The sequence below is a fragment of the Elgaria multicarinata genome, chromosome 11 (assembly GCF_023053635.1).
Source record: "Elgaria multicarinata webbii isolate HBS135686 ecotype San Diego chromosome 11, rElgMul1.1.pri, whole genome shotgun sequence".
Lineage (NCBI taxonomy): Eukaryota > Metazoa > Chordata > Lepidosauria > Squamata > Anguidae > Elgaria > Elgaria multicarinata.
In genome coordinates, this window is record NC_086181.1 from 44,742,353 (window position 1) to 44,767,931 (window position 25,579).

The following is a 25,579-nucleotide window of genomic DNA, read 5'->3' on the forward strand; positions in this document are numbered from 1 at the left end:
AGCTGGCCAGATCGGAGCGAATAGTTTGGATTTTAGCATTGAAGAAAGAGGCAAAGTCATTGGCAGACAGAGAGGCGGGGAGAGATGGTGGATTAGGTTTCAGGAGAGAATTGAAGGACTTGAAGAGCCGCTGAGGGTGTCTAGCATTTGACTGGATCAGCGTTGAGTAGTGCTGCTGTTTGGCCAGTGAAATGGCAGAAGAGAAGGAGGAGAGAACAAATTTGTAGTGGACAAAGTCCGCCAAGTCCCTGGTCTTACGCCACAGGCGTTCGGCTGCCCGGGAGCAAGAGCGAAGGTAGCGGAGGAAAGAGGTGAGCCACGGTTGGGGTTGAGAGGGGCGAATTATCCGAGTTGTAGATGGAGCAAGATTATCAAGAGTTGAAGACAATGTGGAGTTAAAGGAGGAGACGGCTGAGTCCAAGGAGACGGCTGTGAAGACAGAAGGAAGAGAGGAGGCTAGAGACTGAGAGAAAGCCTCATAGTTGATAGAATGCAGGTCACGACAAGGGCGTGAAGCAGGACGTGAAGGAGGGGGATTGTGAGTAATATTGAAAGAGACTAGATGATGATCTGACAGAGGAAAGTCAACAGTAGAAAAGTCCAGGACAGAGCAGTTCCGGGTGAGGACAAGATCCAGACAGTGTCCAAGGGAATGTGTGGGTGCTTCAGATAATAACACTGACTTACCTTGCAGGGCATTAAACATTACATCTAGAGAATGCACGTGAAACATGTTGAACACCTGAAAGCGCTATAGAGGCATTAACTATTATTCTTTATTTTTTGATCACTACCACGTGGAACACCTACATTAACTAGCTTGCCCCAAGGCTTGTGTTACGTTTAGGAGGGTTGCATTGTCGGTCATTGTATTTATCCCTAGCATTTTGTGTGTTTTTGAAACCTTCTTGGAGAGAACATAGCGCAGTAGCTGAGCATCTGATTTGCATGCAGAAGGTCTCAGTCACAAATAGGATCTCAGATAGCCCAGGTTGGTGTGAAAGGCCTCAGCAGCTCTGTCTGCCAGGGACCAGAGAGAACCACTGCCGGTCAACAGCAGGCCAGGTGAAAGGAACCAGGTGCTCTCCAGGTGTATGGAACCATGACTCCCATAAAGCCCTATATGGCTCAAGTCCAGGTTATTTGAAAGACCGTATTCTCCCTTATGAGCCTGCCCGTGCTTTGATGTCTTCTGGAGAGGCCCTTCTTTCAGTCCCACCATCTTCACAGGCACGCTTGGTGGGAACATGGGAGAGGGCCTTCTCGGTGGCTGCTCCAGTGCTCTGGAACTCTCTTCCCGGGGAAGCTAGGCTGGCTCCCTCCTTGATGGGCTTTTGGAAGCAGGCTAAAACTTGTTTGTTCCAGCAGGCCTTTGGAGAATAATTTGGCCCTCCATCTATGTTAATATCTTATAATTTTGTTGTGTATTTTAAATGTTTATGGTTTTGTTCCCCCCCCCCCAATGTATGTTTTAAACTTTGTAAGGCTTGGGCAAAAGGCGGGATACAAATAAATATATTAATAATAATAACAACAACCCCTAACTACCAGCCATGCTGGCTGAAGCTTTTAGGCACTGTATCCCAAAACATCTGGAACGTACCACTTTGCTTACCCCTAGAATAGGCAACCCCAGGAGAGATGGGCAAAGGGCCTCGACCTCAATCAACGGCCCCTTTTTTGTGTCCTGATTCTGTTCTGAAAATGAGCCCAATCAACTGATCAAAGCAAGGTATGCATCACCTTTCCCCAACAAGGGGCCTGCCAGATGTGTTGTATTACACTTCCCATCATTCCAGATGGGAATTGCAGTCTCACGATCTGGAGGGCGCTGGGCTGGGGAAGGCTGCAGTGGCTGGGAGTGATGGGTGTTGCAGTCCCACACGTCTGGAGTTCCAGCCCTCCCCTCCCACACATCTGGAGTTCCAGCCCCTCCCCTCCCACACATCTGGTGTTCCCACCGGTCTCTTGGGGGAACTCAAAGACCCGCGAACGTGGGTGGGGGGCTCGAACTCCCCCTCCCGCCTCTCCGCCACCCCGCGCTTTACCTGCAGGCGGCGGCGGCTTTACCTGCAGGCGGCCCCGTCAGCATCACCTCACAGACTCATCGCCTTCGCCTTTCAAATCTACCCTCCCGAAGCCCTATTGGCTGCCGCAACGTCGGTAAACGCGCCTCCTGATTGGTGTCCGAAATCGCCCTCCCCTTCCCCGCGCGCCAGTCTTTCGTTTTCTCATTGGTTGGCTGTTGGTCGAGCCGCCCACCTCCCCGCTTCTACCCCACCCCTGGCGAGACGGTGCTGCTCTCCCATTGGCCAACCGTTTTCGTCTATCAAGAGGCTCAACGGATGCTGAGGGAAGAAGCGGAAAGAAGAGAAAGGGCTGGATTTAGAAAGGGTGCTTATTGATTGGCTGATTCTGGAAGACGGAATGGAAGCTAGATCCCGATTGGCTAAATGTTAGAAGGCCGCGCGCAAATTTGATGTTGGTTTTTTTCAAAGCGGTGCCTTGTCAGTCTCATTAAGATCAGCCAATCAGAAGGCAGAAAAGGTCAATATAGGCGAGTACGCCGGCCATTTTGTGAGATGCCAAGTGAGGCATTGGAGAACCTGGATGGAAGGAAAGGAGGGTGTCTGCCCGGCACGCAAACGTCGAGCCAGGCTGGTGGGGGAGAGAGAGAGAGAGAGCCTTAGCAACGAGCCGGGAAGGGGCGGGTGTGTGGAGGGAATAAGCCAATTAAGGCGTAGAAAGGGCAGCTAATCGCAACAAACTGGCGTCTCCTGCCAGGGGATAGGCGGCCAACCAGACACGTGGGCGATAGGTATGGCAAAACTGATGGACGTTAGGATTGACCAATTACAAAGGAAAGAGCCAGCGTGCACTCACAGCATCGGTCAAGCCGCCACACCGCTTTTTAACCTACCTCACAGGGCTGTTGTGAGGAGGAGAGCCAGTTAATTTGAAGAACGCAAGAGTGATTTCCGCATTTACAATGGGTGAACTACTTAGGGTGACCCTATGAAAAGGAGGACAGGGCTCCTGTATCTTTAATAGTTGTATTGAAAAGGAATTTCAGCAGGTGTCATTTGTCTATATGGAGAACCTGGTGAAATTCCCTCTTCATCACAGCAGTTAAAGGTGCAGGAGCTATACTAGAGTGACCAGATTTAAAAGAGGGAAGGGCACCTGCAGCTTTAACTGGTGTGATGAAGAGGGAATTTCACCAGGTTCTCCATATATACAAATGACACCTGCTGAAACTCCCTTTTCTATGCAGCTGTTAAACATACAGGAGCCCTGTGCTCCTTTTCATAGGGTCACCCTAGAACGACTACAACTCCCATCTTCCCTAGGTAAAACAGCCATTATAGTAGCTAGAGACAATGAGGACTATAGAAGAAGAAGATAAGAAAGCCAGACCCCGCTTGCTTGGGTTGGGCTAAGAACAGTTTCCTGGGTTGATTCTGTCTTTTTTTTAATTGAAAAGAGATCGTCAGGAGAATCAGAAAGGAGCAAGCCGGGGTGTTGCAATCCCCGGCCAGCGGAGACTCTAATCATGTCTCATGCGCTCTCCATTCATCATGTGCTGTTCTCCATAAGGAGGAACAGGTAAGGATGTACCTCACTGACGATACTGGACACGCCGAGGCGCCGGCGCCGCCATTTTGGACACAGACACCCAGGTCACGGCGACGCAAAATGAAACCTTAGAGCATCCTCCCTGTCTCCTCTACAGCTTCTTTTCTTCTGCCGCATCGTTTCCAAGGCTAGCTCTCACCCGGACTTCTTGTATGAGAGGCGCATCGACGTCCCCGGCAGCGGATTATCTGCATTCCCAGAGAACTATGCGCCGCTCATTTGCATAAAGCTGACGTCTCGCTCGGAAAGCAACACCGTATTTACTATAAAACGGGGGCAGGCTTGGTTGGCAGCTGGGCTGTGCGACGAAAAGGCCACATGGAATGTAGAGTGCGGAGATCGAAGATCTGCAAGCATTTATGGTGCCATCCTAGCTCATATTGTTCCAGATAGGGGCATTTTTGTGGGGGGAGGGAACTCCAGAGGAACATAAATGGTTTGGGTCCAGGTTACCTGCGGGATCGCCTTCTCCCATATAGTCCGCCCCACACACTCAGGTCAGCTAAAACTAGGCTGACATCAGTTTCCCAGAGGACCTTTTCTTCCGTCGCCCCCAAATTGTGGAATGGCCTGCCGGAGGAGATTCGTAAAATTAACTCTCTGTGTGATTTTAAGGCAGCTTTAAAGGCAGCTTTTCCGGCAGGCCTATCCAGATCAATGTAAAATCAAGAATTTTTTTAATATGTATTGATTCCTGTTCTAATGTTGTTCCCCGCCTCGATCCAAAGGGAGAGGCGGGTAAGAAATAAATACATCATTATTATTATTATTATTATTATTATTATTATTATTATAAATAAATTTCCAGAAAGGTTGCTGTGTTGCTCTGCCTGTTGCAACAAAAACAGGTCTTATGTGACCTTAAAGACCAACGATCATATTATGGCATCAGCTTTGCTAGACACTGTCCACTTCATCAGATTGCACATAATACATGTGTTCATCTTCATGATGCCACAAGACTCTTGTTTTTACAGAGTTACAAGCGTTTTCTCTCACAGACGCTTGGAAAACCAATTTAATGCTGAAGGAATTCCCTAGTTACATATTTGCCAAATATTCCTGGGTTAGATGCTTTGTGGATAGGAGATGGTTTAGGGCCTGGCTTTGTCCAGTGCTTAATTAATACAAGGAGGTAGAGAAGTCACATGTCTGGCTTTACTTACTCTCTTGGTAAGAAAAGCATTGGAGGTATGGCAACGATAGGGTGACCATATGAAAAGGAGGAGAGGGCTCCTGTATTGAAAAGGCAATTTCAGCAGGTGTCATTTGTATATATGGAGAACCTGGTGAAATTCCCTCTTCATCACAACAGTTAAAGCTGCAGGAGCCCTGCCCTCTTTTAAATCTGGTCACTCTAGTATAGCTCCTGCACCTTTAACTGCTGTGATGAAGAGGAAATTTCACCAGGTTCTCCATATAGACAAATGACACCTGCTGAAATTCCCTTTTCAATACAACTGAGCCCGGTCCTCCTTTTCATAGGGTCACCTTAGGCAATGAAGACCACTCTGGCCTCTGGGGGGAAATGTTTCTGAATTATATCTCCTTGACTGAGGTCAGCTGAGACACACAAGGATTAAGGTGACTAATTTCTCTGCCTTTTACACAGCTTGGGAAATGATTTTCCTTCCAAAGATTTGTACATTTTCTTGTAGTTTAGTGGCAGATATATATGCATTTCATTGGGGAATGCCTGAAACAAGTTCTAATAGCAGGACTTCAGAAAATCAGTATCACTGCTTTCCCCCAACTAGATGCCTTCCAGATGTATTGGAATACAACTCCCACCATCCCCATGTAGGCCCGGAATGATGGGAGATGTAGTCAAACACATCTGGTGCATTTCATGACCTTGGGCAAGCACCTTTTTGTAGCATGTAATTATGGGATGTCAGCATGGCCAGTAAATGCCTCCAACAGAGCCCCTTCACAGTTCTTCCACTGGGTTTTCTAATCTGATTTAAGACAAGACATGTGGGATGAGTTAAACTGGTTGGCAGAGAATGGAGGTGGATCACTACTTCACAGGAGTCTCCTGTTGCTACTGAATTCATGATGGAAAAAGCTTTGTAAAAGGGGCAGATGAAATGCAGTCCTTTAGATTATCTGGAGTCACCAACACTGAAATTTGCATTATTAATTTAAACGATTGAGCCAGCTCATCGAGAGAAGAGCTCTAGTTTCAAATACTTGTTTAACATGTAACAGTTAATACAGCAACAGCAATGAATGCAAGGAGGTGAACACTATTAATCTATCTAAACCAAAATAATGTATCATCTCTGCTTTAACAGGGGCTATCCAAACAGCAACAGTCCTTGCACATTTATAAGAAGGGTGCCGTTTTATTTAAGGTTTATATATAAAAAAGTGAGTTTATTCTCAAACGCCATCTACCATTCCCTGTCCAGAATAAAATATAGACACAGGCTTGTGCTGCTTTTTCACCTGGACATCTTTGTTCTTTCACAGAGGACCTGCAGGCTACAAGCCACAACCTTTCAGTCTCTTCCCAGGGGAGACTTTGGCACTCCAAATGTACAACTGGAGACCGAAAAATGTGTGGGTTAAGCGCGCTAGCATGTGACAGGATGCAATACCACAGGGCTCCCACTGGAAGGAGACAGCGCACCGCAGGACACCCCTGCTCAGCTGGAGCTGTAGACAACGCTGGTGGAGACAAAGAGCAAGGCAGAAGATGAAAATCAGGACAGTCAGAGGTCACTGTTTTGCACCCTAAGAAGGCATGCTCCTCGTATGACTTTTCTTGGACTGCAGTCAGCCGTCATGATCTGTTCAAGAACAGTTTGACGACCCTTTTACGGTTTACCAGGAACTTCCCTCCTGGGGTGTGATCCCAAGAAATGTCTCTTCTGGGGTGGGGGGCAGCGGGTGCTCCTCGTGCTGGTGCTTCGTCCTTCACAGAGGCTTCTTCTTCAGTCCAAAGACGGAGATGAAAAGTATGACCTCGACAGCAGCAGGCAAGGCACTGGTTTGGGGGGGGGGGGGGCGACACAGACAGAGAAAAGCGGGATGAGTAACATGGAGATGGGCTTCCCCCTCCCTTGGAGAAAAGCACACAAGCCTCAGCAGTGGTGCCTCTCACATGTACACTCACACACGAACACACAGAGCTGAGAATCTACCTGCAGAAGCCCATGATGTACCAGTAAGTGACCGTCTCCCAGCGCTCGAAGACGAAAAAGGAGAGGCAGATGGAAGCACTGCAGTGAGCAGTCAAAGCTAATGGCGAGCAGTCAGGGAAACGGTCATTCTAGGAACGATGCCGGCACGATCAGCAGCTCTGAGGGACCCCAAGCTACTCAGACCTCCCCACCCACCTGCTGTGTTTCCAGCCTTTTGAGCTGGGAGGGGGTGGGGAGAACAGGCCCCCAGCTTTCCTGGCCCCAAAAGGCAGGACAGTGTTCCAAGATATCGTTCTCCGTTTTGCCCCAGCAACGTCCTTTCCTCCCACAACTTAAGACATGTAGACAATTCCCAGGGAGCAGAGCCTCAACCTCCACATTTCCTACAGTTGCTCCCCCTCCCACCACACCAGGTGATCGAGGAAGGGGTCCTGTGCCTCGCAAGGCTATTCCTCCCGAGGTCCTGGCCATCGTCACACAACTGACCTGCAGAAGGCAAAGATCCACCAGTACAGGCTGCCGTCCCACTGTTCAAAGAGGAAGAAGAGCAATGCGACAGCAGCAGAAGCGTGAGCCCCAGTGGCTGGAGTAGAGAAGGATGCTCAGTCAGGGAGCCACAACAGTCGAAAGGCTGCAACCACCCAAGCCCTGATGGAGCCACTGTGGGTAGCCTACACAGCAGAGCTGGTTGGCCAAGGCTACCAGAAGAGTACGGCCAGGCGTAACGAAGTGAGGAAGCCACAGAGCCCTACCACCTCATGACGTTCACCTGCACATGTGGCAGATCCCATGACCAGCTTGGCTTTGATCTCCTTCTGCGCACCTGGATGCGAGTAAACATACATCTAAAACTGGCTTTAATGCCGCTCCTTTGCTCTTGGGTTTAGCTCTCCCACTCTGCAGGTGATTTGATGAGCGCACCTCAGTTGCTCCATTGATGGGTTCTCCCGCCTCATAACCTACATTCAATCTGGGCCTATCCCTCTTGCATTTGTAAAGGATACAGAGGAGGCTTTGCACATTGTTGAACATGGACACCCCAGAGAGGAAGCCAGCCAACTCCACAGCAAACAGTCCAAGGGTAACCGACAGCGCCACCACCAGCCTGGAAAGAGGGAGCCACACGAAGGAAGATGTCTAGTATCTCTTCGACAAACCTGAAATTCCTTCCTGACCCCAGTTATACTTATCAGTCTCTAGGAACCTGTTCAGACAACACGCTAAGCCACAGTGGGTAAGCATTTTGGAGCTAAACAATATGGCTTAGCATGTCATGTGAACCATTCCTAACCATGGTGGCTACATAACCATGGTTTAAACATGCTTGCTAACCATTTGCTGCAAAAGGGTTAGCAGCCTAACCATGGCTTAGTGTGTCATCTGAACCGACCCACTCTGTTGCTCCCATCCTCCATTGCATTCACACATGCATACACATGCACAGCACAAGCAAAACTAGTTCACCAAGGGTGTATGGATGACAGGGGTATGCTGGGAGTTGTAGGACGTTTTTTCTGTCTAAACATGCATAGAATGCACCCTAAGTCTCTGTACAAAGAAAAGTTTAATCTGCACATGGCTCTGTGCTATGTAACATTTATGGTGTCTAATTATGTGTGTCCCCCACCTCCCAAGAAATTAATGTCTGCTTTAGGCCTCTCACATCCACAATACTCTGAAACCTCAAAAAAGAATATTGTAGAAATGGAGCAAGGTAAAGAAAAGGGCAATCAAAATTATCAGGGGGGTGACTTAACTTCCCTACAAGGAAAGACTACCTCACTTGGAGCAATTTAGAAAAACAAAAAGATGAGGAAGGGGGGGCATGATAGAGGTGAATAAAATCATGTATGGTTTGGAGAAAGTAAAGTTTTTTCTCCCTCTCATTACACTAGAACTGATTTGGGACACAAAAGGAAGGTCTTCTTAACATGGCTTCTTCACAAAAGGAAGGCTTCGTCACAATGAATTCCATAATTAAACTATGGAATTCATTGCCACAAGATGTGGGGATGACCACCAAGATGGCTTTAAAAGGGGGTTGGATAAATTCATGGAGAATAACACTATGAAAAGCTTCTAGTCATGGTGACTTTCCATTATTTCCAGTATGAGAAGCAGTATGCCTTTTAATGCCAGTAGCTGGGAACATCTGAGGGGAAGGCTATTGCCCTCATGCCATGCTTACGGACTTCCCACAGGCATCCCAGGAACTTGTAACATCTGAACCTGGAACTCTGGGTTGTTTAGGGGTTAAACAATCCAAAGTTAACCCAACAAACCATGGGTGATTGTTGGGTTAACTTTGGGTGGAGTGAAGTAGAATGTTCTTGGGAATGAAGTAGAATGGGGAAGAGGCAATTCTGGAGACATCTACTTTTAACGAAGTTACAGAAGTGCTGCAGAGTCAGCTGCAGCAGGGACAGTCTCAAGCAGAGAACTTACTCTGTGTCTTTGTTTTCATACTCTTCCTGGGTGGACTGGAGAGGTAGGGAAGCCCGGACATTGCTCTCCTGGAAGAAAGAGAGATCAGCCTGTTGGCAAGGCATTAACCCAGAAGTCCCCAAATATTTTGGGTCAGCGGACACATTTGGAGTTTTGAGAGAGTACTGCGGGTGCTCTCACAAAATGGCTGCATGAGAGAGAGCTTGCTCATTCAGAAAATAGCTACCAGAGTAGGCATGGTTCAGTCATGAAATATTCATTTCCCAGAGGGCAAACTAGTGAGACTAAAAGAAAGCTTGCCCAGGAATCTAAATGAAAGAAGGAGTAAAGTCTCAGCTCCAAAACACAGAAGCATGCTTTGGAATCCAAATAAAGATGGCGCTGGAGATTTTAAAAAATGTAGGAAATACAATAAAAATCAGGAAGGGCGAGGAACCTGTTGAGTCCCGAGAGAGGTGCTACAGTCACATTGGTGCCCAAGGGCACAACATTGGAGTCCCCAGTATTGACTGGTTACAAGGGGCAAGGTAATAGTAGCCACTACTCCATTATGCTCTGGTTTCAGCCCATTCTTTCTCAGCAAAATTCCCCTGAAAGACATAAAGCAATGGCCGTGGAACCACAAGCAATTAGGGTGTGTGAAAAAACCAAAATAAGAGAGGGAAGTCATAGCTTGGCAGAAACACTCTGCGAGAAAACCCTTCTTCCAATTGCTAGACTGTTCCGTACAGCTTGTCACACACTATTTGTGCTGCGTGAATGTTCAGAACATGTGACAGCAGTTGACAACTCCATTCCCTCTCGGTTCTTGGGAAGAGATCCAGGTTTCTTGCTTCCCAGAATCCTTTACTCTTACTGTCTCATATCTAGAGTAATGGTTCTTCACATGGGAAGGGTCCAGAGCTGCCAAGGGAAGAATAAACTCTTCTCCGCCCCCTTCCGCCCCAGTATGTGTCTCAACTGGACCAACACAAAACACGGAATAAGGGGCTCAAGTTACAGGAAGCCAGATTCCGGATGGACATCAGAAAAAAAATCTTGACTGTTAGAGCAGTATGACAACGGAACCAGTTACCTAGGGAGGTTGTGGGCTCTCCCACACTAGAGGCCTTCAAGAGGCAGCTGGACTGCCATCTGTCAGGGATGCTTTGAGGTGGATTCCTGCATTGAGCAGGGGGTTGGACTCGATGGCCTTGTGGGCCCCTTCCGTCTCTACTATTCTATGATTCTATGACTAAGGCACCCCACCTCTCCTGCCAATGCTCCATGATGCATTGCTCAATCCCATCCCCTAAGTCTCAAATAAAAATCCTTCCTTCAATTTTGTTCTCCTTGGACCAAGCTAAAAGGCAGCATTCAACAATGCTAGGCAATCTGCCTGTCGTCGAAATAAGAGTGCTATTTTTGTTGACGTTTGCTTCTGAGTGGTGCGAATTCTTCTGCGCAAGGCATTAAGTAGCATCCCTTTAAAAACAGTAAGAACAACTGGAAAGCTTAGGAGTGTGGATGGCGTTTTGAAGGTGAAAATAGGTCTCTCACCCTAGACCAGAAGATGGTGATGACAATGACCAAATGGGCCGTGAGGGTCAGGAATCGCGAGGGAACCAATCCAGTGACCAAAGGCATTCTCGCCAGGCAACGAAAGGTGATGAAATCCTGCCAGCCAGGCCAAGAGACACAAGAGCAAATCACCAAAGATTTAGTGCATGTAGAAAGATGAAGACAGACATCTCTCGTTGCTTGGCCTCCACTGTTTAGTAATTCAGGATGCCAATTCATGAAGAAACACAAGCAAATATTCAATATTAACATTTGCAAATTGCAATGGCACAAAGTAGAATATAAAACATGCCAATTGCAGGAAACATACGTCCAAGGGAAGGCAGGGTGCTCACTCTTAACAAAGGACTTAATGGGCCTGTTCAGAAGACACTTTAAACCATGGCTTTAACAACAGTGGTTAAGCCAGAAAGCCAGGCTGCGTTCAGAAGACATATTAAACTATGGCTTTAACCATGGTGAATAAGGCTTTTTGCTTTATTCATCATGGTTAAAGACATGGTTTAAGGTGTCTTCTGAACACAGCCCGGCTTTCTGGCTTTAACCACCGTGGTTAAAGCCATGGTTTAATATGTCTTCTGAACGGGGCCAATAAAATATGGGTCAGTTATGGTGCTGTGTAAAGCTATTTTTTTTCCCTCATCAGTATGATACAAAAGTAGTTCTTCCACTGACTCCCTTTTTCTAAGTTCCAGATGTCTTTTGTAAAGTGCCTAAAATGGCATTAGTCTAAAAATATAAGAGAGGTGAGTGCAAGGAAGGATGATTGATTTATTATAAAGCTATAATATAAAAATTGCACATTTTACACACAATTTGAAGTCTCCCAAAGTGAATGGGGGGAAAGTACCAGATGTTGGTCACATTGACCATATAGATAACACATTTTGCACTCCTTTGTTGATGGCATACATTCGCTTTCCCCCGCAATACAAGTTGCAAAAATAGCTCGTTCCCTGGTGTACCAAGTCCAATTCAGCACACAAGGAAGAGAGGAGATGAAGTATGGGTCAAACAACGTTTATTCTGCAGAATAAAAAGGCACTGGAGTAAATTGCTGCAAAGCATGTGCCTACCTCGCAGGAGAGGTAGATAGGTATTTTATACATTATCTTCTCTGGTGCTACATACGTAGGCACCGTCTAACAGGAAATTTCTAGCTGTGGAAAGGAAGTACATGGTCTCTGCTCTTTTGGCAAGCATTTACTAAAAGAGAGAAGTACTCACTGTTCTTTTGGTTATCCTATAGTATACCATTGTACCTTTAATAACAATGAAGGTAGGGAGAAAGTATTGAACTGAGAAAGTAGAAGGCATGTTTTAATGTTGGACTCCATGACCTTGTGGTTGGACTCGATGGCCTTGTAGGCCCCTTCCAACTCTGCTATTCTATGATTCTATGATTCTAATAATTATCAAGGTGTCCGCCATAAAAGCAATAAGTCACTATGACCCACTGCAGATGTCTTTGAGGTATCCAAGGTCATCCTCAGGGGTCCTTCTCTGTGAGCCCCTGCCAAAGGAAGTGAGGCAGGTGGCTACCAGGAGCAGGGCCTTCTCCGCTGTGGCACCCCGGCTGTGGAACGAGCTCCCTAAGGAGGTTCGCTTGGCACCTACATTATATGCTTTTAGACGCCAGGTGAAGACCTTTTTATCCTCCCAGCATTTTAACAGTCTATAAATAAATTTTAACTTGGGTGTTTTAAAAATTTGTAATTTTGCATTGCTGCTGTTTTTATCTGGTTGAGCTTTTATATTGTATTTTATATTATGGTTTTATACTGTTGTTTTATACTTCGAATGTTTTTAATTTTTGTGAACCACCCAGAGAGCTCCGGCTATTGGGTGGTCTAGAAATGTTAATAAATAAATAAAATAAATAATAAATCTAGGAATGGCTTCTTAAACATTTCAATTCTGCAAGACTTCGTTAGCAACTCAGCTTAGCAAAAGAGCTGGGCACTTTCCCAACACACACACAAATTCACATTTCCCCTTCAAGAGGGTGATCTACACAGAGATATCCCCAAAAACCCCTCACGTTCCCCCACAAGACTAATTGGGGTTAAATGACGGGTGGAAAGACAGCTCCCGCTCAAATCCCATCAATGTTTAGGTACTCCCAACTATAATAATAACTATTATTATTAATAATAATAATCACCACCAATTGCGCGACCTAACTCCCTGCCCCATTACCCCTCTGCCCCCACTCCGTTTTTGGCGTGAGTATTGATACGCGCTTTTACCTTACCCTCAGGCTTAGGACTTCTCCACTAGGCCTCACCGTTGCCCCTAACAACCGCGTCGGCAGGGGAGCCCGCTAATCTAAGAACGCTTCTCATGCATGCAGCATCGCGAGAATTTGAAAGAATGAGAGTGAGTCGGCCATCTTAGTTGTGGGCAACCGCCCATTCCCCTTAACCTCTTAGTTGCCGCTCCGTTGTTATTATCAGCCTTTTGTCCCCGCCACCACCACCACAAATATATGTGAGGGATTCCGTCAGGATATTTAAAACCCTCACAGTTATCTATCTCTGGGACAAAAATGGGATTAAGTACGAGGTATGGTTGTACTGCAGGATTTCTCCCCACCCCCTCCCGTCTCAGTGGCCCAAGGAGATAACAACAACAAAATGGCAACATTGGATTAAAAATAAAACACCACACACATGATAATTATCATTTTTATTCAGGCATTTTACAAGCTATGGCTCTTCATTTTTCCATTGGAATATTTGACCCAAGGAAGGCAGGGGAGAGATGTTACTTCCTGGACAGGTAACAGACTATCTACTTTTGCAAATGGTAACATAGCGAGTGATGCGGAGCTGTGATGGCCGAGTGGTTAAGGCGTTGGACTTGAAATCCAATGGGGACTCCCTGCGTAGGTTCGAATCCTGCTCACAGCGTATCTGTTTTGCGCGTATTTTCCCCAGTAAATCCTACCCTGCCAATTTACCTCGCTTTAGCAGGCGAATGACATCTGGTGCTTTACTACGCATGCCAAGTCAATGCGAATTACCCCTGTAAAAAAATGCACTAACCACGCTTTGGGTCTTACTTTCGCGGGTGGTCGTAAAGGGCGGCCACCCCCACCCTTACATTTCATTGCACGTTGTTGGTTTTTGTAATATAAGGACCACAGTGCCCTAAGATTCTGCAAAATGCCCTGGCAGCTATGCACACATTGTAAAAAATGCCCTGTGCACATTGCAAAAAATAAAGGAACAAAGGGTTTGTTTTAGAAACAACCCTAAAGCTGCCATTGGTTGCTAAATTTCTACCCAGCAATTCCAGATGATTGCAATACTTTGGTTTATGCAAGACCACCGCTGCCACAGCGAGAGGAATGCGGTTCCCAAACGGTGCTTTGCCACGGGGAAGAAATTTAAAAAGTACGTTTTGCGGAGAGAGTTTTAGTTTAGCAAGTACAACCTGGAGCGGTTCTAGTGGAAATGCCACGACGGGAACCAAAAACACCTGGAGATGCCGGGGATTGAACCCGGGGCCTCATACATGCGAAGCATGCGCTCTACCACTGAGCTACATCCCCCTCCCTGGGACAGGAAGGCTTGTATGCGCCTATTTATTTCAACACACCTCGGGATTGCACTTCCGCTTTCGTCCCTGCTGATTTCTATGAATGAGACAGGGTGCTTTTAGATCTTTAATAAGAGCATAAGACGAGCCCTGAGGTTGGATCACACCAAAGGTCCATCTAGTCAAGTCATAGAATCATAGAATAGCAGAGTTGGAAGGGGCCTACAAGGCCATCGAGTCCAACCCCCTGCTCAAAGCAGGAATCCACCCTAAAGCAGCCCTGACAGATGGTTGTACAGCTGCCTCTTCAAGGCCTCCAGTGTGGGAGAGCCCACAACCTCCCTAGGGAACTGATTCCATTGTCGTACTGCTCTAACAGTCAGGAACTTTTTCCTGATATCCAGCTGGAATCTGGCTTCCTGTCACTTCACCCCGTTATTCCACTGTTCATACAGTGGACAACCAGCTGTCAGCCAGGGATCCACAAGCAGGGCAGGAGTGTAACAGAACCCTCCCACCCATGTTCCCCAGCAAAACCGACCCACTGCCTCTGATACTGGAGGTAGGTAGCACAGAGCCATCAGTAAAGCCATCCAGCTTCGTAGCCCATCACTATATCTTATGGTAACGAATTCCATAGTTGACCTCTGCCCTGTGTGAAGAAGTCCTTCCTTTGATCTATCCTGAATCTCCCACCAATCAGCTTCATGGGAGGGCACCCTTGGGTTCTAGTATTGAGGGAGATCTAGAACTGCAACACATGTTGCAGCATTGCCACTACCTAGTCGCAAGCATGCGAGGTGCATCATGTGCCTCCCACAATCAAGCAAGTTTAGCCCTTTACGTTTAGAAATCTCTGCCTGCTTTGAAGTCCACGGTTCTCCCCCCGGGTACACACGGCGTAGCAATAAAGAGGCAGCCTCTGAGGAAGTACAGAGTGCCTCCATGGGATTATAACCTATACAACAACTTGGGCAAAATGCAGAGGCAGCTCTGTATTTGGGGGAAATGGGGCGGCGACCCTCTCCCTCCCCCCTGGCCTGCCCTCCGCCCCACTAGCCCTGGAAGAGCGCTGGCAAAATGGCACGACCATTTCTTTGCACAGACACGTGCGTTGCGCCTTCGCTGCTGCTGCTGCTTCCGTGCATGCTTGTAGTTTTCAGTGTTTGTTTATTTGTTTCTCCCTCCCCGCTTTTGAGGGTTTTCCGGCCATTCACCAGGGATGCATAGCTGGAACAATGGAAGGAGGGGTGGAGAAAACAATAACTTGTGGTTTTATTTGGGTGGTGTATGTTTTTTTGCATGTATACATACTGAGATTACAGTGCGGCAGATCCGTTTGCCAAGTGGCGCCGTGGCTTAGTTGGTTAAAGCGCCTGTCTAGTAAACAGGAGATCCTGGGTTCGAATCCCAGCGGTGCCTTTTTCCCCCCATCTCATCAAAACGGTCCCAAATTAGCCTGTAATTTTGCTTTCAACCCGCAAAACTTTTAAAAGCATCTTTGCAACTGTACACCGACATCCCACTATTCTTCAAAGGGCGGCTTTCCTTCTCATTGCTTTCTATATGACGTTTGGGTGGTGTGTATCTCAGCCCTACCGCAGCCTTTGAGCATCGATTGAGGCAAGAGGAGAATTTAAGGACCGGAAGCAAAAGCCCATCCCCCCCCCCCCCCCGTAGCACAGATCCATCACCAGCTGTCACCAAGACGCTTCCTGCAAGCTGACTCACACACACACAGCGTCATATTTCTGCAAGGCTCCTGCTGTAAGTCTGCACCCATCCAGCCAAGGCAGCTGTTGCCTAGGAATGGAATTACATCCAGGATTTAATTTCAAGGCTGGGAGGTGGAGGAGGAGGAGGAGGAGAAGAAAAGGGCCTGCAGTGAATTGCTTGCAATGCATGCCTTGCCTAGTGTTTCTCAGTGAGGGGAAGAATATAACACTGGGATTGGGGTTGCTGGAAAATATTTTAGGAAAAGGGATGACGGGGGAGCGAACAAGCGCGATATAAATAAGGGGATGAAAAAAGCAGGGATTGCATTGGCCGGGAATCGAACCCGGGCCTCCCGCGTGGCAGGCGAGAATTCTACCACTGAACCACCAATGCGCTCTTGGTGAAGGCTTTGCTCGAAGAACCCATAAGATGACTCCACCACAAGGAATGGTTTTGCAAAAATAATCTATATTTCCTTCTTCTTTTTTTCTACTAGTACCTTGCACACTATTTGTGTGTGTGTGGGGGTGCTTCGTCCTATTAAACGTATTGCCCACCCAATTGTGCATTTTGGATGCGTGTTTTCTCTTATGGACCATAATAATCATAATCATATTTAAAATAAAATACCCCAGGGAATCTTTTGCAACAAGAGACTAATCTGGTTTCCCCCCACCCACTCTCCCTTGGAGTTGCCACCCAGTCTATAGCCAGGCACTTGTATTTGGAAAATTAATAATTTAAAAATACATTTTAAGTGTCTTTTGCACTGGTGAAACATCATTAGTTATTCCTTGTCCTCCTAGTTCAGCATAACAACAACCCCCTGGATGTTGGTGCAATTGGGATATAAGAAGAGCCCTGCTGGATATGTTACCCAGCAACTGGTCCACATAGGCTTACTGCCTCTGATGGTGGAGGTAGCACATAGCCATCAGGACTAGTAGCCATTGAGGGCCTTCTACTCCAGGGATTTATCCACCACCACCCCACTTTTAAAGCCATCCAAATCGGTGGCCATCACTACACCTTGTGGAAGTGAATGCCATAGTTTAACGATGCGCGTCCCAGATTAACAGTGAGTGGCGAGGTGAGATGGGCAGGAGAAGTCACAACATTAATTAAGCGCAATCCAATATAGCAGCTTCCCCAATGTGGTACTCTCCAGATGTTTTGCATTACAACTCCCAGCACTGGCCATGCTGGCTGGGGGTGATGGGAGTTGAAGTCCCAAACATCTGGAAAGTGCCAGGCTTGGGGAAACTGCGCTATGGGTCAGACATCACACACATGCACACAATCTGGCAAGAGAGCTGTATAATTAAACCCATCGTAAGAGCATAATTAACCCCCCAAACAGGAGTGTAAAATATGAAGCTCTTTGCCACTAGTCAACGCATGCCTCTTCAAGGCTTGATTTCTGCATCCTTAATGACTAGTAGTTGGATATGTGAGCTGAGTCCTTCGAAAAGCACTTTGCTTGAATCATAGAAAAGCAGAGTTGGAAGGGGCCTACAAGGCCATGGAGTCCAACCCCCTGCTCAATGCAGGAATCCACCCTAAAGCATCCCTGACAGATGGTTGTCCAGCTGCCTCTTGAAGGCCTCTAGTGTGGGAGAGCCCACAACTTCCCTAGGTTGAGATGATTCATGGTGCCATAATCTGTGGTCGGACCATTTGCAAGTCTGTGTGATTGCAGCCCATAGAACTGAGATGTCAGTTTTAAGAAATGTAAACACACAAAATGAGGATTCTATTTCACACACTTTTTTGTTGTTGTTAAACCATTAATCATTTATTTAAAATCAAACCAGGATCTAGAAGCATTCAGCAATGTTTTTGTTAAAAAAAAAGAAAGAAAGTCCTCCATCCTAGGAAATATGTGTATACTCAGCGGGCGAGAAAATCACAATGAAATCAAAACATGCACACATGCCCATTTTCCCCATAACATCCCATTGTTGAATTAGGCTTCTTCATGATTAATGGTTCCATATTTATAGTCTAGGTGCACTCGATTAGGCCTAATTACAAGATGTCAAAGGGAGATGATTATTTTTTTGGAGGAAAAAAAAAGTAAAGAAAAACAGTCTTTTTGCCAAGAAGTACAGGAAAAACAAAACGAATTCCACCACCACCCCAGAAAAGAGACCCCAAATCTTTGGCAACATAAACCCCATAATATACAATATATAGAGAATTTAATATACATTTACAAGGGAGCTGCAGGGGGAGAATGGGCCATGCTTCAAGGCCATGGTCTCCAGACATTCAGTGCCTGTGGAGATTGTGCCGTGGAGTTCCGTGTTTCCGAGAATTTGCTCTGTTGTGGTCTGCTGCTGGTGGTGCTACTGCAGCCGACGTCTGGCTGGGCTGGGCTGGTGACACGGGCCGGCAGTCCTGGCCTGGAGGGGTAACTGGGAGGAGGCGGGTGCAGGACATACGCAGCACCCCCGAGTGGAGGGCTGCACCCAGCAAACACATCTGGGCCGCAGCGCTGTGGCAGGTCGTAGCTTGGGTTGGAGGGCGCTGGAAGGGGGCGGTGATGGAGCTGCCCCCGGGGGCTCGCCGTTATCTTCTCCATGCAGTGGCAGATGTGCTCCATCAGGTAGGCCTTTTTGCCCGTGCAAATGCCCGGGCTTGCTCGGAGGAAGTGGGTCGCTTGGGTGAGACACTCCCGGTAGCCACTGTGGTACCTTTGCAGAAGGGCGTCTTCTTTATGCTTAGTCTCTGTGGTGTAGTCAACAAGGACGACCCAAAATCAAAGCACAGGAAAACACAAGAGAGAAAACAGCAGTTTAGCGTTCCAGTTGGCAACTTGGAAACATACATCTCTCTGGATCCTGGAATAGCAAAGGCCACCAGGCCAGACTGGTTAGAATCATAGAATCATAGAATAGCAGAGTTGGAAGGGGCCTACAAGGCCATCGAGTCCAACCCCCTGCTCAATGTCAAAGCATTGTCAAAGCATTGTCCGCTATTCTACCCGATGTCAAAGGGAGGTTCAGAAATCCATCAATACACAATAATAAAAATTTCCAATGGGTTTTTTCCTGTTGTTTGTGTGTGGGGGGGTGTTGTATGTTTTTCCTCCTGGCAGGAGGAAAGCGCCTTTAACAGAAGCTATAGGAAGAAGCAGAAATGCCGCAAGGACACAGTACAATTGCTATACTAGGAAAACATTCTCCTGCTGCTCATCACACTGTAGTTAAAGGCCTAGGAACCTGCCAGCAGGGGAGGCAAAAACCTGTTTGCAACCAACTGTACGTCTGAATTTTTTCAGCCTTCCTCAATCTGCCATCCTTCTGATGGCTGGCTGGGGCATACTGGGAGTTGGACTCCAACACAGCTGGTGACCACCAGTTTGGGGAAGTCTGACCTAATAATAATAATAATAATAATAATAATAATAATAATAATAATAATAATAAATCTATTTATTACCCGCCTCTCCCTCTGGATCGAGGCGGGGTACAACACAAATGCAAAACATAAAATACATATAATTAATTAAAACATATTAAACTAACACATCTAATACATTTTTAATTTCCTTTTAATTTCAGTCACACGAATTGAAAGGGAACACCACCGCCACTCTATTGTGGCATCCTGGTTATGGAATTCCCTTCCCAGGGGGACTCACCTGGCACCCACACTGTGCTCCTTTAGGCTCCAGGTAAAAACCTTATTTTCCCAGGCGTTTTCAACCTGTTACTGTACATTAAATCTTTGCACTGCTGCTAGGTTTTATTTCTGTTTTTAATTATTTTATATTGTAGTTTTACATTTTTAAACGTTTAGATTGTATTTTATTGTGTTGCACTTTCTTGTGTTAATTATTGTGAACCGCCCAGAGTGCTTCGGCTATTGGGCGGTATAGAAATGAATGAATGAATGAATGAATGAATGAATGAATGAAAACAGCCACCAAACACACACACAGCCCAGCTCTAATTTCACTTACCCTGCAATGCAAAACATTTGAGGTGAGATTTAAGAAAACCTGGTTTGTGGGAGGGGAAGGCATCGGGAGAGGAGAAAAAAATACATAGATGAGCATTTGCTGGTGAATGTAATGCTATGCTGGAGCGAGGGATAAATATTTATTGGCGAGGACTGTTGTCTTCTTTTCTAGTAGGGCTGCTGTGCATGTTACTAATTGCTGTGTGACAAGGAAGAGTTCAGAAGGTATTGGTTTCCTGTTATTACATCTCCAAGCCGGGAGGAAAAAACCATTTCCTTGGCGAATTCTTATCTGTTGTGCAGCTATTAAAGAAAACGGGGGCCTAGAACTAGAAACAAAAAGGAAAGCATTTTCTTGAAATCCATGCAAAGGGCATATAAACAAAATAAATCATGCAAGAAAGTAACTTTTCACTTCCGTATTGAAAGCAAGAATAAGCCTAAATAGGATAAAGGGAGATGGGAGTTGTTGTTGTTTTTAATGGAATCCTAGAATCCTAGAATAGTAGAGTTGGAAGGGGCCTATAAGGCCATCGAGTCTAACCCACCCACCCGCTCAGTGCAGGAATCCACCCTACAGCATCCCTGACAGATGGCTGTCCAGCTGCCTATTGATAATACAAGGAGCAATGGATAGGTTGGGAGGGCGTTGTTTGCACACACACATTCTCTCTCTCTCTTGCACACACACACACACACACACACACACACACACGTACACAACCAGTCCAACATCCCATTTGCACACTGATGGATATATATAGGGTTGGATCCAGGCTAAGTTAGTTGCACTTAAATCCCATTGAAATCAATGGAACTTTAGTCATGAGTAATGCATCCCGTTAACTTCAATGAGACCTAAGCGCAACTAATGTTAAGCACAATCCTACTACTACGTGTCTGCTCAGAAGTTGAGAATTGAATTGAATGGGGATTACACTCAGATAACAATATATATAGCAGCCTTCCCCACAACCTGGCACTCTCCAGATGTGTTGGATTACAACTCCCATCATCCCCCAATCAGCATGCTGGATGGGAGATGGTGAGTGTTATAGTTATCAGTTTGGATGCAACTGATGCCCTTTGTCCTGTTAAGGGTTTCCCCATTCATTGCTACGAAGATGGCATTATCCCTGCTCTTCACAGCTGCACAACAGGGGGATGAATTCAACAGGTGAAGCGTTTACCCATCGTCACCTGCTGATTTCTATTTGTCTTTTAGCCTTTGCCTACACCAAAGGGATGTAATTGCACATGACAGAGAGCTTCATGTATTTATTTATTACATTTATATCCTGCCTTGTTTTCCCTGCAAGGAACCCAAGGCGGCATACATAATCCTCCTCCTCCTCCTCTTCATTTTATCCTCACAACAACAACCCTGTGAGGTAGGTTGTGCTGAGAGTATGTGACTGGCCCAAAGTCACCCAGTGCAGTTCCATGGTGGGGTGTGGACTAGAACCCCGATCTACTGACTCTCAGTCCAACACCTTAGCCACTATACCACACTGTCTAGGGATTAGTCCCCTCACAACATAATAATAATCAATCATGGTGTGGATTAAGATCAGCGTTTAACCATTCTGAACATAATTGTTTTAGAGCACCATCTACTGGCAAGGACTCGGAGATACACTGTGCTTGAAGATGGAGGTTCCATTGAGGTGTCAGGACTAACCACCACCAATCCTCTGTGAAGGAACCTATTCCAGTTTTTTTAAAAGCTTAATGAATGCCTCAACTTTTTATGGCGATGTATTTCAGAAGTTATTGAAGCACTGCATGGAGAAGTAATTTCCTTTCCTCCCCCCTCCCGCCGAACCAGCAGCAAAATTTATACATCGCTTCTCATTGAACAAATCCCCAAACAGTATAGGCTCAGAATATTTGCTTGCAATTATAGAAAGAGATTTTGCCCAGTGATATCAGAAATGACTGAGGACAGCAGGACGCAACAGGCCTAGCCAGTGAGCCACATCAATGGCACGCGCCCCAGAACACTTCCCAGAATCCTCTGCAATGTACAGAGATGCGATTCCAGACATGCAGGAGTGAAGTGAAGTGAAGTGAAGTGAAGTGAGTTTAAGAACATCAGAAGCGCCCTGATGCTGGCTCAGACCAAGGGTCCATCTAGTCCAGCAGCCTGTTCACACAGTGGCCAACCAGCCATTTAGAGAGTTTGGCCACCACTGGCCCAGGGCAAATTCATTTCTAGGATGCTGAAGCCGTCTCAAAACTTTGGGTGACTATTCCTCCCTGGCCTATGTCCTCACACCTCCCCTTTGCGTTTCAAAGGTGTGTTGTTGTTTTTTAAAGAAAAAGAAATAAAAGGATACCAAAAAACGTATACCTGATAAAGGCTGCGTCTTCAAAAACTGAACTGTTTTTTGTAAAATTTCTGCCTTTTCAACTTTAGGGTTTTTAAGTCTCTGCGGAGAAAAAAAAACAAGACAAAAGAAGAGGGGGAGAGAAGAAAAAGGGGGGAAGGAGGAATGAAAATAAAATATTCTTTGTATGATTTGCTTTCGGGGAGGGAGGGGAGGTTTTGGTCTCTCTAGATATGGGAGAAAGAGAAGCGCGGGGCAAGGCGGTTCTCTTACCTCGTCCTGCGTGGCTTCGAGGAGCAAGACGCGGAGGCGGTCCAGGCTCTGGTTCATCCGGTCCCTCCGCCGCTTCTCCATCAAGGGCTTCAGCAGCTGGAGGAAGAGATGGAAAGGCCGGGATGGAGAGGGGTGGGCAGAGAGCAAGAGGGGAAATGGGAGCGGCCAAGAGGGAAGCGAAGGCAGGACCGGATTAAGGCCAGCTGATGCCCGAAGCACAGCCCCCTAACGGTGCCCCCTTGGCCCTTCCATCGCTTATTTATTTATGTATGTGTTTATTAGCATTTCTATACCGCCCAATAGCCGGAGCTCTCTGGGCGGTTCACAAAAATGAAAAACATTCAAAGTATAAAACAAAAGTATAAAACCATAATATAAAATACAATATAAAAGCTCAACCAGGTAAAAACAGCAGCAATGCAAAATTACAAATTTAAAACACCGAGTTAAAATTTATTTATAGACTGTTAAAATGCTGGGAGAATAAAAAGGTCTTCACCTGGCATCTAAAAGCATATAATGTAGGTGCCAAGCGAACCTCCTTAGGGAGCTCATTCCACAGCCGGGGTGCCACAGCAGAGAAGGCCCTGCTCCTCCTGGTAGCCACCTGCCTCACTTCCTTTGGCAGGGGCTCGCGGAGAAGGACCCCTGAGGATGACCTTAGGGTCCGGGCAGGTACATACAGGAGGAGGCGTTCCGTTTAGGGCTTTAAATGTTAATACCAGCACTTTGAATTAGCTTAGCCGGCAAGACATGAGTGCTGAAGGCGAAACAAGACATTAAAAACTCTGTTTCCTTCAAGGCCACCCCCACGCCAGGTTGAAACGATCAACAAGAAATCAACGCCTGGTTGGTTGGGTGTAATAAAATAAAGCACAAATAATAAAAATGTGCCGCTCTTAGACTATGCCGCCATGAATCTGGGATGCCTTAAAACTAGATGGCTACAGCTATGGTACCCAGTACTTCCCTTGGTGCCCTGAGCGCACGCTTCTATTGCTGAAAGGTGAATCCAGGGCTGAGCGCAGGGAGAGCTTTTGCAACAGCAAGGCGACTTTCCTGGCCGGGCAGGGGCTGGTTCTGCTCTGAGCTCCAACATCTGGAGGACCCCTTGGGGTTTGTTCCCTCCACAGGTGAAGCTGAGAGCAGAATCCTCCCAGGCCGGCTTCCCCTCGGCCTTGCCCAGTGGGCGACGGTTACCTTCTTCTCCTCTTTGCTGTCCCATTTCTGGCTTGTCATCTTCATAACTGGAGAGCCAAGAAGACGGAGGGATGACAGGAGGCTAGCTGGCTGGCTGGCTCTTCTTGTCTGGGGACAAAGCTCTTCTTCAAAGGCACGGGGGGCCCTTTTATACCCCCTCTCCCCTGCCCAGGCCTTGTCTTCCACCGCCATCCCTAACCCACCCACCCCAATTCAACCTCCTTAAAGAAAAGTTCACACCTCCTCCCTGCCGGCTTTGATCCTCCTTCTCCATCCTGGGAGATGGAGTGTGTCACACACACTTGCAGCTCAGCCGGCTCAGACCAAAGGGAAGGTGGAGTTCCCCTCTACGGGCTCAGCCTCCTCACCACCTTTAGCTATCTCTCGAACGCCGCACTGGATCGGGGCTTCTCTGATTTGATTCTCAAATCCTGCTTCTGGGGGACGGTTTATATTTTAATGTTATCACCTTCATGCGGCCTTCCTCCAGGCCTGGTGCCTTCCACGTGAGAGGGACTGCAAGTTCCATCATCCCCAGCTATTGGCCATGCTGTCTGGGAAAGATGGGGGTTGCAGTCCCACACATGGTGGGGAGGGGGGCTACATTATTGCACCAGGAGGTTATGACAGGGACAGAACTGGGACCATTTCTCACTACTCTTATCACCAGGCTATCAGTCAATCTTTCTCCATTCCTCTTGCATCTGTCTTCATTTTTGTGCTGCTTATGTCAACAAGCTTTGTGTATTTGGACAATATATAAATTTCACCAGCTTCCTCAACCTGGTGCCCCCCGGATGTGTGAGATTGCAACTCCCATCATCCCCAGTAAGCATGTGCTGGCTGGGGGTAGTGGGAGTTGCACTCTAACAGATCTGGAGTGCGCCAAGTCAGGGAAAGCTGCAATACAGAATCACAGACTCATAGAGCTGGCGGGGTTCCTCCAAGGCCATCTAGCCCACCCCTTTGCTCAACACAAGAAACCCAGAGCCTGAGCATGCTCAGCAGGTAGCTCTGTTTGAAAACCTTGAGCGAGGGAGAGCCCACCACCCCTCCAGGTCATTGTCTGATTCCTTTGTTGAACTGCTGTCTGGTGGGAAAAAGAAGAAAGCAATTATGTTTTCTCTCTCTCTCATAATTCTAGAACCCGGGCTCATCCTATGGTTCTTCAGCACAGTCAAAAGAGTGTCCTTCGTCACACATATTAAAATGTATGGAACTCACTGCCACAAGATGTGGCTGCAAGGTCAGATGACTTTAAAGGGGAATTAGATGGGTTTATGGAATATTGATGGTCAATAGCCATGATGGCTAAATGGAGCCACCATGTCCAAGGGGAGTCTATCTGTTAATATGCATTGCTGGGGAACAACAGTGGAAAAAAGCTCTTGCCCTCAGGTCCACCTTGTGGGTTTCTCAGGAGCCTCTGATTGGCCACTGAGCAAAACAGGATGCTAAACTAGACAGGATGCTAAACTCAGCCTTTGGTCTGATCCAGCAGGGATCACCTGGTGTTCTTATGCTGTACTATGTTGTGCTCTAACAGTCAGGACATCAGGAAAACTTCCTGACTGTTAGAGCAATATGACAATGGAACCAGTGACCTAGGGAGGTGGTGGGCTCTCCCACACTAGGGGCCTTTAAGAGGCAGCTGGACAACCATCTGTCAGGGATGCTTTAAGGTGGATTCCTGCATTGAGCAGGGGGTTGGACTTGATGATCTTTTAGGCACCTTCCAACTCTACTATTCTATAATTCTAT

At 46.9% G+C, this 25,579-nt stretch overlaps 2 protein-coding genes and 5 non-coding genes across 9 annotated transcripts; 2 read left to right on the forward strand and 5 right to left on the reverse strand.

Moving 5' to 3' along the window:
* Positions 1-3,498: 3,498 nt before the first annotated feature.
* Positions 3,499-3,629, reverse strand: LOC134407081 (U8 small nucleolar RNA). Its single transcript, XR_010026007.1, has one exon. It is a non-coding gene; the product is annotated as a U8 small nucleolar RNA (small nucleolar RNA).
* A 2,307-nt stretch (positions 3,630-5,936) lies between these two features.
* On the reverse strand, positions 5,937-13,129 carry TMEM107 (transmembrane protein 107). 3 transcript variants are annotated; one of them, XM_063137304.1, is made up of 6 exons: positions 13,045-13,109; positions 10,770-10,886; positions 9,231-9,298; positions 7,790-7,890; positions 6,786-6,882; positions 5,937-6,628 (listed from the first exon to the last, which is right to left on the reverse strand). In XM_063137304.1, the coding sequence occupies exons 2-6, from the start codon at positions 10,854-10,856 to the stop codon at positions 6,559-6,561; spliced, it is 423 nt and encodes a 140-aa protein (XP_062993374.1). In that variant the 5' UTR covers positions 10,857-10,886; positions 13,045-13,109; the 3' UTR covers positions 5,937-6,558. The 3 variants fall into 3 exon arrangements, with proteins under 3 accessions (XP_062993374.1, XP_062993375.1, XP_062993373.1); XM_063137305.1 differs by lacking the exon at positions 6,786-6,882 and adding an exon at positions 7,272-7,368 and having other exon boundaries at positions 5,938-6,628; positions 13,078-13,129; XM_063137303.1 differs by lacking the exon at positions 6,786-6,882 and adding an exon at positions 7,272-7,368 and having other exon boundaries at positions 5,938-6,628.
* Positions 13,130-13,620: 491 nt separating this feature from the next.
* TRNAS-UGA (transfer RNA serine (anticodon UGA)) lies at positions 13,621-13,702 on the forward strand. The gene has a single exon. It is a non-coding gene; the product is annotated as a tRNA-Ser (tRNA).
* A 572-nt stretch (positions 13,703-14,274) lies between these two features.
* Positions 14,275-14,346, reverse strand: TRNAA-CGC (transfer RNA alanine (anticodon CGC)). The gene has a single exon. It is a non-coding gene; the product is annotated as a tRNA-Ala (tRNA).
* Positions 14,347-15,681: 1,335 nt separating this feature from the next.
* On the forward strand, positions 15,682-15,755 carry TRNAT-AGU (transfer RNA threonine (anticodon AGU)). Its single transcript has one exon. It is a non-coding gene; the product is annotated as a tRNA-Thr (tRNA).
* Positions 15,756-16,371: 616 nt separating this feature from the next.
* Positions 16,372-16,442, reverse strand: TRNAG-GCC (transfer RNA glycine (anticodon GCC)). The gene has a single exon. It is a non-coding gene; the product is annotated as a tRNA-Gly (tRNA).
* A 1,462-nt stretch (positions 16,443-17,904) lies between these two features.
* On the reverse strand, positions 17,905-23,900 carry LOC134406119 (transcription factor HES-7.1-A-like). The gene is made up of 4 exons (XM_063137391.1): positions 23,819-23,900; positions 22,619-22,714; positions 22,369-22,447; positions 17,905-18,779 (listed from the first exon to the last, which is right to left on the reverse strand). The coding sequence occupies exons 1-4, from the start codon at positions 23,861-23,863 to the stop codon at positions 18,298-18,300; spliced, it is 702 nt and encodes a 233-aa protein (XP_062993461.1). The 5' UTR covers positions 23,864-23,900; the 3' UTR covers positions 17,905-18,297.
* Between the last annotated feature and the right edge of the window lie 1,679 nt (positions 23,901-25,579).